The sequence below is a fragment of the Bos taurus genome, chromosome 19 (assembly GCF_002263795.3).
Source record: "Bos taurus isolate L1 Dominette 01449 registration number 42190680 breed Hereford chromosome 19, ARS-UCD2.0, whole genome shotgun sequence".
Classification (NCBI taxonomy): Eukaryota; Metazoa; Chordata; class Mammalia; order Artiodactyla; family Bovidae; genus Bos; species Bos taurus.
The window spans coordinates 27,409,161-27,425,573 of NC_037346.1; the positions used below are offsets into that span (position 1 = coordinate 27,409,161).

Here is a 16,413-nt window from a genome sequence, read left to right on the forward strand (position 1 = left end):
ATGTTTGGACATGAATTGGAATGGGGTACTGGTGGTTAGAATGACTTTCCAGTTGAAGGTTGGATTGCATGAAACCAAGGAGTAGGGAGAGGGTTGGGTGGGATCACTGAGGTGGATAATGCATGATCTGCTGAGGGAAGGGGATGGGATGGGTAAGGCGGTGAGTGAGAAGGCTGAGGAAGGCAGCCACTTCCAATGGAGGGAGAGAAAAACCCAGGTGGGAGTGGGAGTTACCAATACATCATGCTATTGGGGATGTCTGCATATAATTTCACACATGGGGGAAAACCTAAGTATCTGTTGTTAAACCAAAGTACCAGACTCAAGGCAAGTCTCAGAAACAAAGTAGAAAAACATGTTCACGTGTTCAGTCTATACTCTCCTACCCTGACCCAAGGCACTTGTATGTCCAGAAGACTCAGGGACCCAGGCATCAAGCTATCTATCCCCTGGCTCCCTGTGTACTAACCCAGGCTCTTCTCCCCATAAAACTTGGATGCCCAGCCCCCTAGACTCAACTCCATTCTCCAATCACAAAAGCAGCCGTCAGGAGCATCGCTGGAGCCAGTCGACAGGGGTCACAACCTCTGCCCTACCCGCCCCTCCCTGACTTTAGGTCCCCTCCCACTGTCTCCCATCTGCCTGGAGGTCAAGGGGTCCTCCTGGCCCGCCTCTATCCGGTGAGACCCCTGTCCCTCCCCCTGTTTGAGCAAGATGCCTGGGTCCCAAGAGGTGCAGGTGCTATAGGAGGGAAGTTGAAAACTGGAAGGCCAGGTGCTGGGTTGTCTGGAATTTACTCCTGCCTTCTAAGCCTGCACTGGAGCTTGCCTGAGGTGGGGAGGCTGGAGGCTGGTGTGGAAGGGCTGGTCCCTGCCCCTTAGTGGGGGTTGGTTGTCATGGCAACATCCCCTTCTCCACACAATGGGAAGCCCCCCTCAGCCTCCCGCGTGGATGGAGCCGACAGCCCCATCGCTGGCTATCAGCCTCAGGGACTTGGCAACCGTCACTATGGCAACCCAGAGCCCAGCAACAGGGCCCAGCAAACGAGGGAGGGGTCCATGACTGGGGCAGGGCTGTGTGTGAGAGGGGGCAAGAGAGCCAAGGAAGACTCCCCCTACACATATATCCAGAGGAACAGGTAGAGAGAAGAGAGGGAGAGCAGTGGGGATAAACAGTCTCCGTGACAGACAAACATCTCACCAAAGCAGCCGAGACATCACAACATGCTGAGAGACAGGAAGACACCTGGGGACAGATGCACAGCTGGGGAGAGGAACAGCGCATTCTGCAGTCCCTGCACTACCCTGGGATACACCCCCTCAGAGCACTGGCATCTATGGACTTTCCCTCTCCCTACACTGACAACACAAGACCTACAGCCTTCCACATGTGTGGTGACTTGTGTATCTTTTGAGCTATTGATATTTGAAAGCTCAGGTGACTTCATACAGAACAACACACGCCATCCCATTTGCCTTCTAGGTACAAATACACAAACACACTCCCAGGATATCAGCTATAACAGAAAGAAGAGGGGCAGAAAACATTCATTTATCCATTCATTCGCTCAGCATCATATTAAATGTCTACTTGGTTCCAGGTACTATTTCAGGCACTAATAGTATGAGGTGAATAAGGCAAAGTCTCTGCTTTCATAAAGTTCACATTTTGGTGGGAAAACATAATAAAATTTCTGGTAGTGATAAGTGATATAAACAAAACAGCAAGCGGATGCAGAGGGTGGAGGATATCAGGGAGATGCTTCAGGTTAGGAGGGTCTCTCTGAAGAGGGACATTTGCTCAAGACCTTTAATAATGAGGAGTAAGGAAGGCAGGCAGGCTTCCCAGGTGGCGCTAGTGGCAAAGAACCTGTCTGCCAATGCAGGAGATCCAGGAGGTGTGGGTTTGATCCCTGGGTCAGGAAGATCCCCTGGAAGAGGGCATGGCAACCCAGTCCAGTGTTCATGCCTGGAGAATCCCATGGACAGAGGAGCCTGGTGGGCTACAGTCCATAGTGTCGCAAAGAGTCTGACACAACTGAAGCAACTTAGCATGCACCTAAGGAAGGCAGACACTATGGGAAGGGCAGAGCAGAAAGAGGGAACAGAAAGTGCGAAGCACAGAGGGGAAATCTAGGCGGGCTTGGGAACAGCGAGGAATACATCACAGCCACACACATGTTCTAGACGTGTCCTGTCCTTCCCCAGCCTCAGCCTGCAGGGCAGCGAATGACTAAGAAGAATCCACGATTAGGAAGCTGATCTAACTTGGTCTTCTGTGTTGCCCCTTTGTTTCTTGTGCAGGTGTGAGTTGTGTTTTCCTCAACTAAAGTTTATACTCTGGGAGGGCAGGGATGATGCCCTGAGATTTTGGGCTGCTGGGACAGAGTTCAGAGCAGGCAGGCAGAGTGGAAGTAAAGGATCTGAGAGAGCTGGGGACTACAGAAGGTAAAGCCCTCACCCAGCATAGGATGGAGGCTGCCTTGGGGGCTCTGCTGCAGATGGAAGCTCAGACTTTCTATCCTTCCAAACAGAAGCAGGATGTAAATTAAGTTGAGGTGTTTATGTTTGTGTATGTGGTCAGTGTTGAGGGTTTTAAGAAAAGGAGAATAGAGCAAAGGGTTGCAGTGGGAATTTCTGATGGAGGATGATTGACACCACAACTGGAAATTTAGTTAGAATGAAAAAATGGAGCTTTCTAAAGGGAATCATGAACATGGGGCATCCCCTTCCCCAGAGAGTCGTTTCAAGATCTGTAGGCAGGCTGGGAGAGATGTGGCAGGCTGGTTTGGAGGCTGGGGGTTGGCTGAGATGGGTTGAAGTTGGGTGGGGGTAGGGAAAAGGATGCAGACTAAATGGGAGGGAAAACTTAGCACTGGGGAGATGTTTAAAAGGTAGCAGGGAAGGTGGAATACTGAAGGGAATTTTGAGGGGACCAAGTCCCTGGGTCCCAGTAGGATCAAAGCCCTTTGTGGTCTGGCTCTCCCATTTCCTTCAGTTGCCATCAAAAACTCAGGCATGGGTTCCCTCCAATCCCAGTGGCTGGTGGTGGTGGTGGTGGGGTGGGTAGATCGAGCAGCCTGTGGGGGGTAGCGGCAGCTGGTGAGTGGGGAGGAAGCTGTGTGCTCAGCAAACAGCAGCCTCAGTGCCCAGTGGCTGCCTCCTCCCTCATCAATCAGCTCAGCCAAATGTCCTTGCATTCCCACCACCCCAAGGGGACTGGGGCTGGGCCAGGGTCCCCAGGGGAGTGAGATGGGATGGATGGGGGGAGATGGGGGTGGTGCTTGGCTCCCCATCTCTTGGCCTCTGTTCTCTCTTCTCCTGGAAACTCTCAGCTACTCCTGTCATGGAACAGACTCCCTCCTGGCTGCGACCACCTACCACCGAGAGGGCGTCAGCTACAAATCACCTGTGGGGGTCTGTTGAGGGGTGGGATGGGGGAGGGGAGGAGGGATGAGTCAGGGTTGAAGAGGAATCTTGTTTTGGTTCTCACGGGACCGGCCCAGGGCAGTCAGCAGGGAGGCTGCTGGCACAGAGGCTTTGTGCTCCCAGCTGGCTTCTCCATCCCTGATGATGCCCTGGACAGCAGGCTGAGACCTGGACCCCGGAAATGTCCTCCCACTACCCACCTTGTTCTAGCCCCCAGCCCTTATCCTCTGCTTCCTACCATCATCCAGAGGGCCAGCCCCCAGCTTACCCTAAATCTGCTGCTCCCCTTTGGGGACTGGGGCCTCCAGACCTTAGCCTCTGGCTCCCTCTCCCTCCTCCTCAGCCCTTGCTCCCCTCAGGGACCCAGGCGTCCTGCCCACTCCCTTCACCATAACAACCATTCTTTTGGAGTTGCTTAAGACTTTAATATCATTTCATTAAATCAGCTAGTTCAGAGAAGGTTGGGGGCACAAAGAGCCTGGGGTGGGCAAAAAAGGGCCAAGGTAGGGGAGCTCCAGGGGAAGAGCCCCCTCTCTCCGTGGAGATGGCTCTGAGAAATCAAATATTGACAGTGAGAGAACAGGACTTATTAAAGCTGGGACAGGGGTGTGTGTGTGTGTGGAGTTGTGGGAATGGCCGGATGCCTGGCTTCTGAGGGTAACGAAGGTTCTGGGAGGAGGGAAACCCTGAAGCAGTGTGGTACAACTCTTCTGCCCGTTTCCTCTGCCAGGTATTGAGTCTTGCTACCCTGGCTGTTTCTCAGCTGTCTCCTAGAGCCCCTGGGCACAAGACCCCCATCACAGATGTGATTGCCCCCCCTTCAGCCCTTCCCCTACCTCCACCTCTGTTGATGAGCTTCAGTAGTGTTTAATCGGATTGAGGAGTAATTAGCAAAGCGAGATGTTTGATTACCTGTTTAGCATAATGTAGGGGGCTGGGATCCCTAGGCACAGCCAAGGTTGTGGGGGGGGGGTGTCAGAAAAGAAATGGGGTCTACACAACATTTCTTTCCCTGAGGGAGCCATGAGCCCTGCTTATAAGTCTCCCCATCTTATGCCTCCCCTCAAATCGTCACTCCTTTGGGACTTCTCTCTGGGGGATCTGACCAATCACGTCACCTCTCTGCCACCCACTGCCGAACTGGTTAGCAGGGTAGCCCTGCTTGCTGTGCAGCTGGTTGTGGGGTGTGGCAGGATCCCCCTCTCCTTCAATCCTTGCCCTCAGCAACATGAGTGTGGGCTGAGCGGGAGCCCAGACACCCACTTTGAAGATAATGGGGGGGGGCATGCCAAGGGGTAGGCAGGATGGTGAGGTCAGAGCTGGGTCCGGGTGTGTATTAATCCACAGACCCTTCAGGAGTACCAGGGGCTGCCACTCCTCTCCTGCCAGAATACTGGCATAATGAGACCCGTCAGGTGTGAACATCAACCAGGAAAAAGGGGAACTGAGGTGCCAGCTTCGCTCCTCATCCAGCAAAGAAATTGTCATCAATTTAGCTCCTCATGGAAATGTAATCAGTGGGCTCGCTGCTGGCTTTGTCTTAATTAGGCACTATTGATGGAAGCGGGGAGGGTGCCTTCCCATCCCCCTGACTCGCTTCCTCCCTCCATCTCCCAGCCCTCCCTAAAGCTTCTACCGCCCCAGGTACAGCTCAGTCTTCCAGGCGCCTCTTCTGGCAGAACAGGCCTGCAGCGCCCCCTAGCATCGGCCGCGGTCTGCCCCTCCTCTCACACTCCTCTCCTCCCGATTCCCCAGGACTCAGCCTTTGTTCTTATGGAGAGCCGAGCCCCTCCCCGGCCCGGTCACCTTCCCCAGAGAGTCCCCGCCTCCTGTCTCCCCCAAAACGAGCGACGCTTTCTAAAGTCAATCCTCAGATTCCAAAAATTCCAGTTCCGTTCTTCCTTCCCTCCCCCGCCCCGCGCTGCCCGGCGATCCTAGACCCCAGTCCGAACTAAGAAGGGGGATCGAGCGGGAGGGCAGGGGTGCTCCAGCCCCGGTTTTTCCCCCGGACTCAGCTGCAGCCACGGCTGCCTCGAAATCCTGGAGCTCCTTCTAGAGCGCGTGTGAATCTCGCAGGCGGGACCTCGGACGCCATCTGCTGGACTCGCCCGGGATGGAGCCCGCAGACCCGGGCGCGGGGTCGGGCGCTTGGGGTTCCCCCAGCCTTTTCAGTTGTTTCCAAGGGTTGTTTCCAGCTCCAGTTCGTCCAGCCCATTCCCAGACCAGCCCCCTTCCCTCCAGCTTGCCAGATTTAGCGGCTTTCCCTTGCCCCCTAGCCTTCTTGCCCCGGGTCCCCGCCTGGGTTACGCGGACGAAGCCGTACCAGCAGCCGCGGACCGAGGTTTCTCTGCGCCTGCGCAGAGGAGGCTGGTTCCGCAGGCTCGGGCCCCCGCCACTCCCTCCCCGCCCCACGCCCAGGGTTGCCGAGGCGACGCGTGCGGGCGCCTGCCGGAGAAAGTCACGCGGGGCAACTTCTTAGCTAGAGTGACCGGTCGGTCGGTCTAGGGAGGAGAGGGTCGGCATCGTGAGGTGTGTGTTGGGGGCAGCGGGAAGCGGGGAGAGGAAGAGAGCGAAGCTATGGGGAGAAGAGGAAGTGGGGAGGGGGTGCGAGGGAGAGTTGTGGGGGGACGAGGAAGAAGGGGCAGTTGTGGGGGAGGGGAGAGGAAGGGGCAGTTGGCGGAGGAGAAGAAGGGCCAACTGGAGTTGAGATGAGGAAGCGGAGACAGTTGTGACAGTTGTGGGAGGAAGCGCCTTTGAGGGGAGGTTTGCCCACTGGTAGCCACTGGTGGTTGGAGGAGGGGGCCGGACCCTGACTTATTTCCTGAGAAATAGAGCGAGTCTAGTAGATAGCGCCTCCTTAGGCCACGGTGTGGATCCGGGGGTGAGCCCCTAGGGGAGGGGGCTCCCAGCCTGGACGGCGGAATGTTCCTGAAGCTCCCGCCGCTGGCAGGGAAGCACAGCCTGACGCTTCTCTGGAGACCGGTGGCAGAAGCCGCACCGCAGTAGTTGGTTCAGTTGATGTGTTGGCCTAATAGAAAGATTTTCCTTGGAGCAAAGTACAAATCCTTCAAGTCTGAGACTCATAACGATCAATGCCTGTGGCATCCTGTGGGGAGGAGGAAGAAAAGCCACAGGTGGCTGGCTGTCAGACTGGAGCTGAGTGAAGAGGGACTGCCCAGCCGTCAGACATTGCCCTGGGTGCCTGCCAGAGATGCCCTGCTTCCCACCATCCCACTTTTCTGAGAGAGACGTTCCTGGGGCCTTCCTCATCACCCCGTTTCTTCCTCCCCCAGACACAATTCCAAGTTCAGTGTTGAATGACTTTTGTCCTTCATTTTTCCAGTCTGTTTTCAGGGCATCTGAAATTGAGTGATATTAGTCTTCATTAATTGGTCAGCACAGAGTAACTCAGCCAGCTAGGCTAAGAGACCTTTTAGAACACTCAGAACAGGGTTCCTATCACTCAGGAATGGAAAGCTAAAGAGACACATTTCAATTACTGATTTTTCCTTGTTTAAGGAGGTCACAGTGGTAGGAGGGACATTTTCCCCCCTCCTTCCAGCGGGGAACTTGGGAGGAAAGGAGATACATAGGAAAATCATCTTGGTTGCTTAGTGACTTGACACAGTGACAGAGAGTGTGGAAAAAAGGAACCTGAGGACAGTCTTCCCTTCCCTGGGCCCTCGCTCACTCACCATGGCCCTGAGTGATTGAGGGTGTGTGCAGCCACACCTCAGCTGGTAGATCTTTTCTTAATTATCTATGTTCTCACACCTCTGGGCAGAGATAGGGGTTCCTACATCCTCATTAGTGGGTGTCTGCCATACCATCATTTTTATCATTTTTATTTCTTGGCCATGCCTCGGGGCAGCCGGGATCTTAGTTCCCCAACTAGGGATGGAACCGATGCCCCCTGCAGTGGACATACAGAGTCCACTTCCATTTATTCCTAATGTCTTGAGGGACTGATTTTGATTTTTAACCCAAGGCCCTGAAGAAAGTGGGGATATCCTAGGGAAAGGACTGAGGTTTGGGGATAGAGCTGGTTGTGGACCCCCCAGCGTCCGTGTATCTGCAGGTTTTGCCTTCGCGATGTCCAGCAAAGCTGACAAAAAGCGGAAAGTGACTAGCCGGGGAAGTGCCCGCCGGCGAGCTGCCCAGTCTACTCTGGATGCACAGGTCGAGGAGATCACCTTGCCGGCCAGCAGCGAGGTCCAGGCGGAGCCGGAGACCGTCAAGGAGGAGCCTGGTGGGTACTTGCTGGAGAGAGACGTGGAGGCAGAATGTTTGTATTTGAAGAGAGTTTTAGGGCCAGGGAGCAGGTTCTGTTTCTTCTGGGTAAGAAGAAAGGAGTTTAGCTGAATTTCAGGCCACTGCTAGGTCCCTTGTTTGGGGTTTTCCCTCCTGGCCAGCCTTATACTTGTTCTTTCAGTCTTAAAATTTCTCCCCAGTGCACCCAGAGCTCACCAACAAATCTTCTAGCCTCTTCCTTCTTATTTCAAGTGTTCCTGGTTGCTTCTACGCCAGTGAAGAGGGTTTGATCTCTTCCTTTTTCACCCTGGGTGGCAAAACAAATAGTGGTTTCCTCTCATTAAGCCCATCACCATGGAGACTCAGCCTGCCTTGCCATCCTTTGAATCCTAAGCCCGACTGAATCTTTCTCCCATCTGTTTAAGGTTGTTGTGTCTCCGCCCTCAGTTTGGCAGGGTCTTGGTAGACTAAGGGTCTTCCGGTTCAAGGCCACAGGAAAAGAAGCCTGACGTCTAGATTGAGGAAGAAAAGAGTTTAAAGAGTCTGCCTATTGTGGCTTTGATTTGGGGGGATTCCTCTATGGTGGGTGAGCTGAGGCCATTAGGGTTGAAAGGTGCTGTCGTTGGGCTGAGCCTTAGAGCGCTGGCCAGTGTAGCTATGACTGAGCTACAGATAGCCCTGCCCTTCTACCTGGGGTTTCCTATACTCCTAGCAGCCTGTCAAGATGGAGAGAAATAGAATCTACTTTTAATAGTAAAAGGTGAGAGATTAGCCGTGGGTGTGGGAGAAAGGTCCAGGGTACAAAGAGCCTTGCCCTGGGATCTAGACATTAGAAGTGTACAGTTTTTTTTTCTCTTGAGTTCTTAAAAGCTGTTTAAAGTGGGACTGGCTTCTAGAAGCTGGGTACCAGAAGCAGCAGGAGGAAAGAAGGAAGGCAGTGAGGTTCAATTTGGAGAATCCCCTGGGATGGGAATGGAAGGAACTTCTAAATGAAAGCATTAACCCCAAACACCAAGGATCTCTTTAGCTCCAAGCCTTTTAATTGTTTGATTGCTTTCTAGCTGACACTTGATAGAGGTTCAGAGAAGACTTGGGTCTCCAAGGCAGCCCTGAAATGAATATTAATTCTTGCAGTCTTTGGAGTTGGGAGGAATTGAAGCTTGTCCTACTGGAGGCAGAGGGGGCCTACTATGGTCTGAATGTTTGTGTGTCTCCCTGCCCAAATTCATATATTATAATTTTAATGCCCAATATGATGGTGTTACTAGGTGGGGCCTTTGGGTGGTGCTTAAATCATGAGGGAACTGTCATAAGTGGGATTCATGCCTTATAAGAAACAACCCGGAGAGAGTCCGTGTTCACTTCCACCATGTGAGGATACATAGAGAGGTCTGCGACCCAGAAGAGGGCCCTCACACAGCCTTTCTGGCACCCTGAACTCAAGACCTCAGCCTCCAGAACTTTGAGAAATAAATGTCTGCTGCTTAGAAGTAAGGGGGGAAAGGGGAAGCAGTGACAAACTTTGTTTTCTTGCCCTCCAAAATCACTGCAGACAGTGACTGCCGCCATGAAATTAAAAGATGCTCCTTGGAAGAAAAGCTATGACAAACCTAGACAGTGTATTAAAAAGCAAAGGCATCACTTTGACAAAGGTTCATATAGTCAAAGCTATGGTTTTTCCAGTAGTTATGTACGGGTGTGAGAGTTGGGCCATAAAGAAGGCTGAATGCGGAAGAATTGATGATTTTGAATTTGGTGCTGGAAAAGGCTCTTGAGAAGTCCCTTGGATTGTAAGGAGGTTGTAAACCAGACAATCCTAAAAGGAAATCAACCCTGAATATTCATTGGAAGGACTGATGCTGAAGCTGAAGCTCCAGTACTTTGGCTACCTGATGCGAAGAGCTGACTCACTGGAAGAGACCCTGATGCTGGGAAAGATTGAAGGCAAAAGGAGAAGGGGGTGACAGAGGATGAGATGGTTAGATAGCATCACCAACTCAGTGGACATGAATTTGAGCAAATTCCCAGAGATAGAGGAGGACAGAGGTACCTCTTGGGCTACAGTTCGTGGGGTCCCAAAGAGTTGGATATGACTTAGTGACTGAACAGCGACAACAACAAACTGATATTTTGTTATAGTAGCCTGGAACAGACTAAGACCAGGCCTAAACACTTCCTGTTGAAGAATGGTGGCTTAAAGGGCACACACCCTTTTGAAGTTCTAATTGATAGCCATTTCCACTAAGAAAAGAAGGAGAAGTACAGATTCATGATCTCATATCTGTAATTTTAAAAAGCCCTGAGAAATAAAAGTCCACCCCCCCGCCCCGAGTTTGGCATCCAAACTTATTTGGTGGTAAAATATAACCTAAACTGACTTGAGGTATTTATAGTCTATTTAAGCCACTTAGTATACATTTTCCATGTTTTACTGCAGGAATACTAATATGGAAAGTGGAGTGCTGCTCTAGAGCCCCCAGGAGGTGGGTGGGGGTCTCATATACCATACTATATTACAAGTCTAAATGCTGAGATATATGTGACACTAAGAGTTTTGGATGAGATGGTTGGATGGCATCACCGACTCGATGGACGTGAGTTTGAGTGAACTCCGGGAGTTGGTGATGGACAGGGAGGCCTGGCATGCTGTGATTCATGGGGTCGCAGAGTCAGACACGACTGAGCGACTGAACTGAACTGAACTGAAGAGTTTTGGACAAGGGATTGTAGACCTGTATTTCAGGCAAATAAGAAAAAGCGTAGAGAACATTATGAACACCCATGTACCCATTACCCAATGTGTAAATTAATCACGATAGCAACAAATGAATCCCTCTGTCCCCCTGCCCTGCAAGCCCTTCTCTCCTTCTCCAAAGGTCACCGCTATCCTGAGTTGATGTTTGTCATTCTCAAGCTTGTTTTTTAAATTTTTACTGCATGTATCCATGACCATCACATATTAGTATCACATTGCGTGGTTTAGACTTTATATAAATTGTACTATAGAAGAGGAAACCTGTTTACTCTTGAGATGGTCTAAGTCTCGTTCTCTCTGCCTTGTTCCCGTCTGGAACCTTGGACGCCCTTGGCTTTCTCGAAGGGCCTTGGCTGTCTCAGTCACTCATCCCTCTCACTCCTGAGCTCCTAGAGTCAGCTGTTCCATCTTTCTCATGATTTCTTCCTCGACCTCTGTGCCTTACTCCCCTCTTAGGTTTTCTTTCTGGAAGTCTGAGTGTCCTGTTCTCTGAGTGTCCTGTTCCCCAAAGTCTTGTGGTTCCATCCCATCCTTTCCTTCCACCTTTCAGCCCACAGGAGATGGGAAACCCACCTGTTTTGCCCCAGGCTTCTGTGTGAAAAACAGATCTTGAGGGAGAGAAACACCCCCTTGACTGTTATGGCATCCAGAGTGGGGGTGGGGGTGCTTGGAAAGGGGCCAATTTCTGAGGGTCTCAACTTCTCCATGTGGGAAGAGGCTAGGGGAAGAATGGCAGGCCGGAAACTGAGTGGCTAGAATAACCTTAAGACTGACTGCCTTCATTCCCCTGCCTCCCTCTGCACCCCTGCCAGCTTTTTAAAAGAAAATTAAGATATAATCCACGTACTATAAAGTTCATGTGTTTGGGACTTCCCTGGTGGTCCAGTAGTTAAGAGACCACCTTCCAATGCAGGGGACATGGGTTTGACCCCTGGTTGGAGAGCTAAGGTCCCATATGCTGCCAGGCAAGCGCCACAACTAAGACCTAATGCAGACTAAATACATGTATCAATCAATCAATCAATATTTTTTTAAATTCATACTTTTAAAGTATATAATTCAGTGATTTTTGCTGTATTCACCAGCCTATGCAACCATCTCCACTATCTAATTTTAGAACATTAAAAAAAATTATTTATTTATTTGTCTGCATCAAGTCTTAGTTTCAGCATTCGAGATCTTTAGTTACTGCGTGGGAACTCTAGTTATAGCACGTGGGATCTATTTCCCCAACTAGGGATCCAGTGGGGGCCCCCTGCATTGGGAGTCTTAACCACTGGACCACCAGGGAAGTCCCTAATTTTAGAGCATTTTAACCCCTTCACCAAAAGCCACTTCAGATAACTTGAGAAACTGGCACCCGGTGGCCACTGTATCTTTACTTCTCCGTTGCGTGAGAGCTTAGCCTCTTAGCAGTCACTCCCCATTCCCCTTTCCTCCCAGATCCTGGTAACCATTAATCTGTTACTTTCTGTGTCTTTGAATTTGCCTGTTGTGGACATTTTATATAAGTGGAATCATACAATATACTGTTTTTTGTGACTGGCTTCTTTCACTTAATGTTACATTTTCATCCACATTGTCATATTGTAGCAGACCCTCATTCTTTTTTTTGGCTGATTAATATTCCACTGCAATTTGTTTATCCATTCATCTTTGGTGGACGCTTGGGTTGTTTCTGCTTTTTGGCTGTTGTGAATAGCAGTGCTGTGAACATGGGCATACAAATATCTGTTTGAGTGCCTGCTTCCAGTTCTGTTGGGTATACCTAGAATTACTGGATCATATGGTCGAAAAGAGTCAGACACGACTGAGCGACTAAACTGAACTGAACTGACTGATGGTGACTCTATATTTAATTTTTAAAGGAATGCTTTCATTTTTGAATTTTTTCCCCAGAGCCAGTATTGGAGCAACCTGAAATACAGAAAGAAGAATTAGAGGAGCGTGAGGTAGATGTGGTAAGTTTGGGTTGTTGTTGAAACAAGTATTCCTCACCAGCGATTGGTGATTCAAAGGATCAGTTGCAGAATGGTGTTTGAGGAATTCTCTTCTTCAGTCTCTCACTTGATACCTTTTCTTTCTACCAGCAGAAACTGGTAGCCTGCTCACTGCAAATCCAGTACACTGAGTAAAGGGCAGAGTTATCCATGCCCCCTACTCCTCCAGAAGAAGAGAGCTTTCAGGAGGGAACAGGACTTTTAGCAGGCCCTTCCTCGTCTCTCCATCTTGGGTCAAAATGTGACAAGCTTTATCTGTCGAATGGGTGAAATCTGGACATGTTGAACAAGCTGGCAGACACTGTCCTAATTTCTAAGACATCCTCTTTCTTCCTGTCCTTTGGTGCTCTCCTTTGGCTGAAAAGTTTACAGAAGCCACTTGAAATACTTTCAGAAATTGACACTCCATGACCTGTATACCTTTATTTTCAAGCTGCATCAGAGCCTGGGGACAACTTCTAACCTGGATTAGAAGAATAGTGACCTTGAACTTTCTAGAAAGGGAGAGCAAAATAACAACTACTCATTAAAGAAAAAAACTGGAAGGGATAGAAAGCTAAAACAAAGAAAGGGAAAATGAAGTTATGACTAAACACATTCAATATTAATAATTGGGTATATGTCCTTTCTTTCTGTAGATTTGAGAGTTATTTTGTTTTCTAACAATCTTAACTATACTACACATTATACTTTTTAAATTAGGCTTTTTCACAAAACATTTTATCATTCTTCATGTTGTTACATTCTTAAAAAAGAATACAGAGGATTTCCCTGGAATTACAGTGGTTAAGACTCTGTGCTCCCAATGTAAGGGGAACTAAGCTCCTTAAAAAAGGACCTTAAAAAAAATTGGGGATGCTGTTATTTTTTATCAGAAATACATAAATCACAAGACGCCTCTTTTTTTGGGCTGTGCCTCGAGGTTTGTGGGATCTTAGTTCTCGACCAGAGATTGAACCTGGTCCTGGGGAAGTGAAAACGTGGAGTCCTAACCACTGGCGTGTCTGCTACATCACTTCAGTCCTGTCCGACTCTGTGACCCTATGGACTGTAGCCTGCCAAGCTCCTTTGTCCATGGGATTCTCCAGGCAAGAATACTGGAGTGGGTTGCCATGTCCTCCTCCAGAGGATCTTCCCCACCCAAGGATCAAGCCCACATTGGCAGGTGGGTTCTTTACCACTAATGCCACCTGGGACGCCCCCTAACCATTGGATTGCCAGGGAATTCCCTGTAAGCACCGTTTTAAATGTTCACTCAGTGCTTGATAAGGTATATGTACCATAGTTAAATCCTTACTCTTGGACATTTTTCCATTTATGATTTTTTTTTTGCTTTAATAGTACTGTGATGAATTTTATAAATAAAACTAACATATTTTGAAATACTTAATATTTGCTAAAATTAGATTCCTGGATATGGAGTTCCTGAATCAAAGAGTAAAGGACATTTGTAACACCTTTAATACATAATGCCAAACTATTGTTCAGAAAGACTGCATTTTTTGCCCTCATACTAGCAACAAACCCTTTCCAAGCCTGGGTGTTAGCAGTTTAGCAGGTTGTTTTTTTTTTTAAATAATTATAGGCAATACATGATATACTTTTGCTGTGTTTATTTTTATTTCTTTAATATAAGTGAAATTGAATATTTTTCCACATTTTCATTTTTTTTCTCTCTCTTTTTTCAATAGTATGAAATGTTTGTTCATATCCTTAGTGTTCTTTTCACTGGGTCTTCATACATGTCTTTTTAAAAAAATAATTAATTTTAGTTGGAGGGTAATTACTTTACAATATTGTAGTGGTTTTTCCCATACATTGACATGAATCAGCCATGGGTGTACATGTGTCCCGCATCCTGAACCCCCCTCCCATCTCCCTCCCCATCCCATCCCTCAGGGTTGTCCCAGTGCACTGGCTTTGAGTGCCCTGTTTCCTGCATCAAACTTGGACTGGTGATCTGTTTCACATATGGTAATATACATGTTCCAATGCTATTCTCTCAAATCATCCCACCCTCGCCTTCTCCCCCAGAATCCAAAAGTCTGTTCTTTATATCTGTGTCTCTTTTTCTGTCTTGCATAAGGGTCATCGTTACCATCTTTCTAAATTCCATATATATGTGTTAGTATACTGTATTGGTGTTTTTCTTTCTGGCTTACTTCACTCTGTATAATAGGTTCCAGTTTCATCCACCTCATTAGAACTGATTCAAATACATTCTTTTAAATGGCTGAGTAATATTCCATTGTGTATATGTACCACAGCTTTCTTATCCATTCGTCTGCCAGTGGACATCTAGGTTGCTTCCATGTCCTAGCTATTGTAAATTTTTTTAAAAATTTATTTATTTACTTATTTTGCTGTGCCAGGTCTCAGTTGTGGCACTTGGGATCTTGCGTTGCGCCATGTGGGATCTAGTTCCCTGACTAGGGATTGAACTCTGGCCCCCTGCACTGAGATCACAGAGTCTTAGTCACTGGACCACCAGGAAAGTTCTTTTATGCGTGTCTTTATATATGAAAGATTTTGGATCAGTGGTTAAATTTTCTTGACCTGGAAACTGTAAGCAAAAGGGATTGCTTTTCATCTTCTCGGAGTACTGGGAGGACAGAGTGACTTCTCCAGTTCACTGAGCTAGGTCTTCATATCCTGTAGTTTTCTTAATTTATTTAATACTGTTCTAAAAATGCTATGTTTTTTTCTAGCCACCAGCCATGACTTATTTTCCATCCAATTGATTTGTCCTTTGTTGTTTTCCAGTTTTGTCTTTTCCCTTCCCTTTTTCTTTTTTTCTAGCTGCTGGGCCAGTTGACTTTTGCCCAGTGTAGCAAACTTATTCCAGTATTCTGTGGAGGCCACATCATGGAAAAATTGCTCTTCTACCTTTATTCTTTTTCCAGCTTGTCATCCTCTTGCCCCTAATTTCTTGACTGAGGCTAATATCCTACATGTTCCCTTAATTTAGTTTTACTGTGAGGTTGAAAGTTGTTTGATAAGACATTTTTACAACCACAGGCATAAATGAAATATTTCAGAAAGATGCTATCCCTTGGTCTTCCTCTATGATCCATTCTATTTTTACTCATAGAGGGAAGAGGATCTTATTGTCTTGTTTCTTCTGAAACCTATCAGTCAGTTGGTCCTCAGCTTTTTCTTCCGAACCTGCTCTCACTCCCCATGACTCCCACACATGGCAGTGGAAGGGAGAAGTGACCTACACTGACAGCTGCGCCTGCTCTGGCCCTCTGCTCTCATTCTGCAGAAGCCCCTCTTCCTGTCCCGGGCTGTACTGACAGGACTGGCGGACGCCACATGGACAGAGGAGCACAGCACTGTTCTGGAACACTTTGCCCAGGACCCTTCGGAACCCATCCTCACCATCTTCATCGACCCTTGTATGGGGCTGAAGCTAGACCTGGGAATGCCTGTGCAGGTGCGTACTCCACCATCCAGACCCCAAGGTGTTCTCCCCAGGGGGCTGCGGGTTCCGCAGACCCCAGTCATCTGTATCTAATCTCTCCTGCCCAAGGTCTGTTGAGCCTCACAGTGTGTGGGACATCCTGCTAGGCAGCAGAATACAGAGAGAAGTGAGGCAGGGTTTTGCTTTTGATGATCTCATGGTCTAGTGGGGAAGACAGACATATAAAAAATATTTACAATATATTATGATGCCTGGACGAAGCTTTATAAGAGTCTTATGGGAGCAACTAATGTAGCCCCTGGAATGCTGGCAAGGCCTGGTGATGGAGGAGATATTTGAGTTTGGGATGAAGGGTAAGTAGGATTTCATCGAGGATGAGTAAGAGCATCCAGGTAAAGAACACTTTATGTGCAAAGAAACAAGGAGTTGGGGGAAATGATACTAAAAAGGTGGGTTGGTGTCTGCCTCTGAAGGTCCTTGAATGTTATGCTAAAGAATTTGGCTTTATTCCAGAGGGAACTATTAAAGGCTTTCATGAGTTAGATAGGTAACTAT

At 48.5% G+C, this 16,413-nt stretch overlaps 1 protein-coding gene across 9 annotated transcripts in view; it reads left to right on the forward strand.

Annotated features, from left to right (window-relative positions):
- Positions 1-5,839: 5,839 nt before the first annotated feature.
- The window catches only part of DNAH2 (dynein axonemal heavy chain 2), a 108,442-nt gene continuing 97,868 nt past the window's right edge, over positions 5,840-16,413 (forward strand). For 3 of the 9 annotated variants that reach the window (XM_059878293.1, XM_024980543.2, XM_059878292.1), the window contains exons 1-4: positions 5,845-5,957; positions 7,507-7,677; positions 12,334-12,395; positions 15,700-15,870. In XM_059878293.1, the coding sequence (XP_059734276.1) occupies positions 7,521-7,677; positions 12,334-12,395; positions 15,700-15,870 (390 nt within the window). In that variant the 5' untranslated portion in view covers positions 5,845-5,957; positions 7,507-7,520. Of the gene's footprint in view, positions 5,958-7,506; positions 7,678-12,333; positions 12,396-15,699; positions 15,871-16,413 lie in introns of those variants that run through there. The other 6 variants (XM_024980542.2, XM_015458741.3, XM_059878294.1 and 3 more) reach the window with 5 other exon arrangements.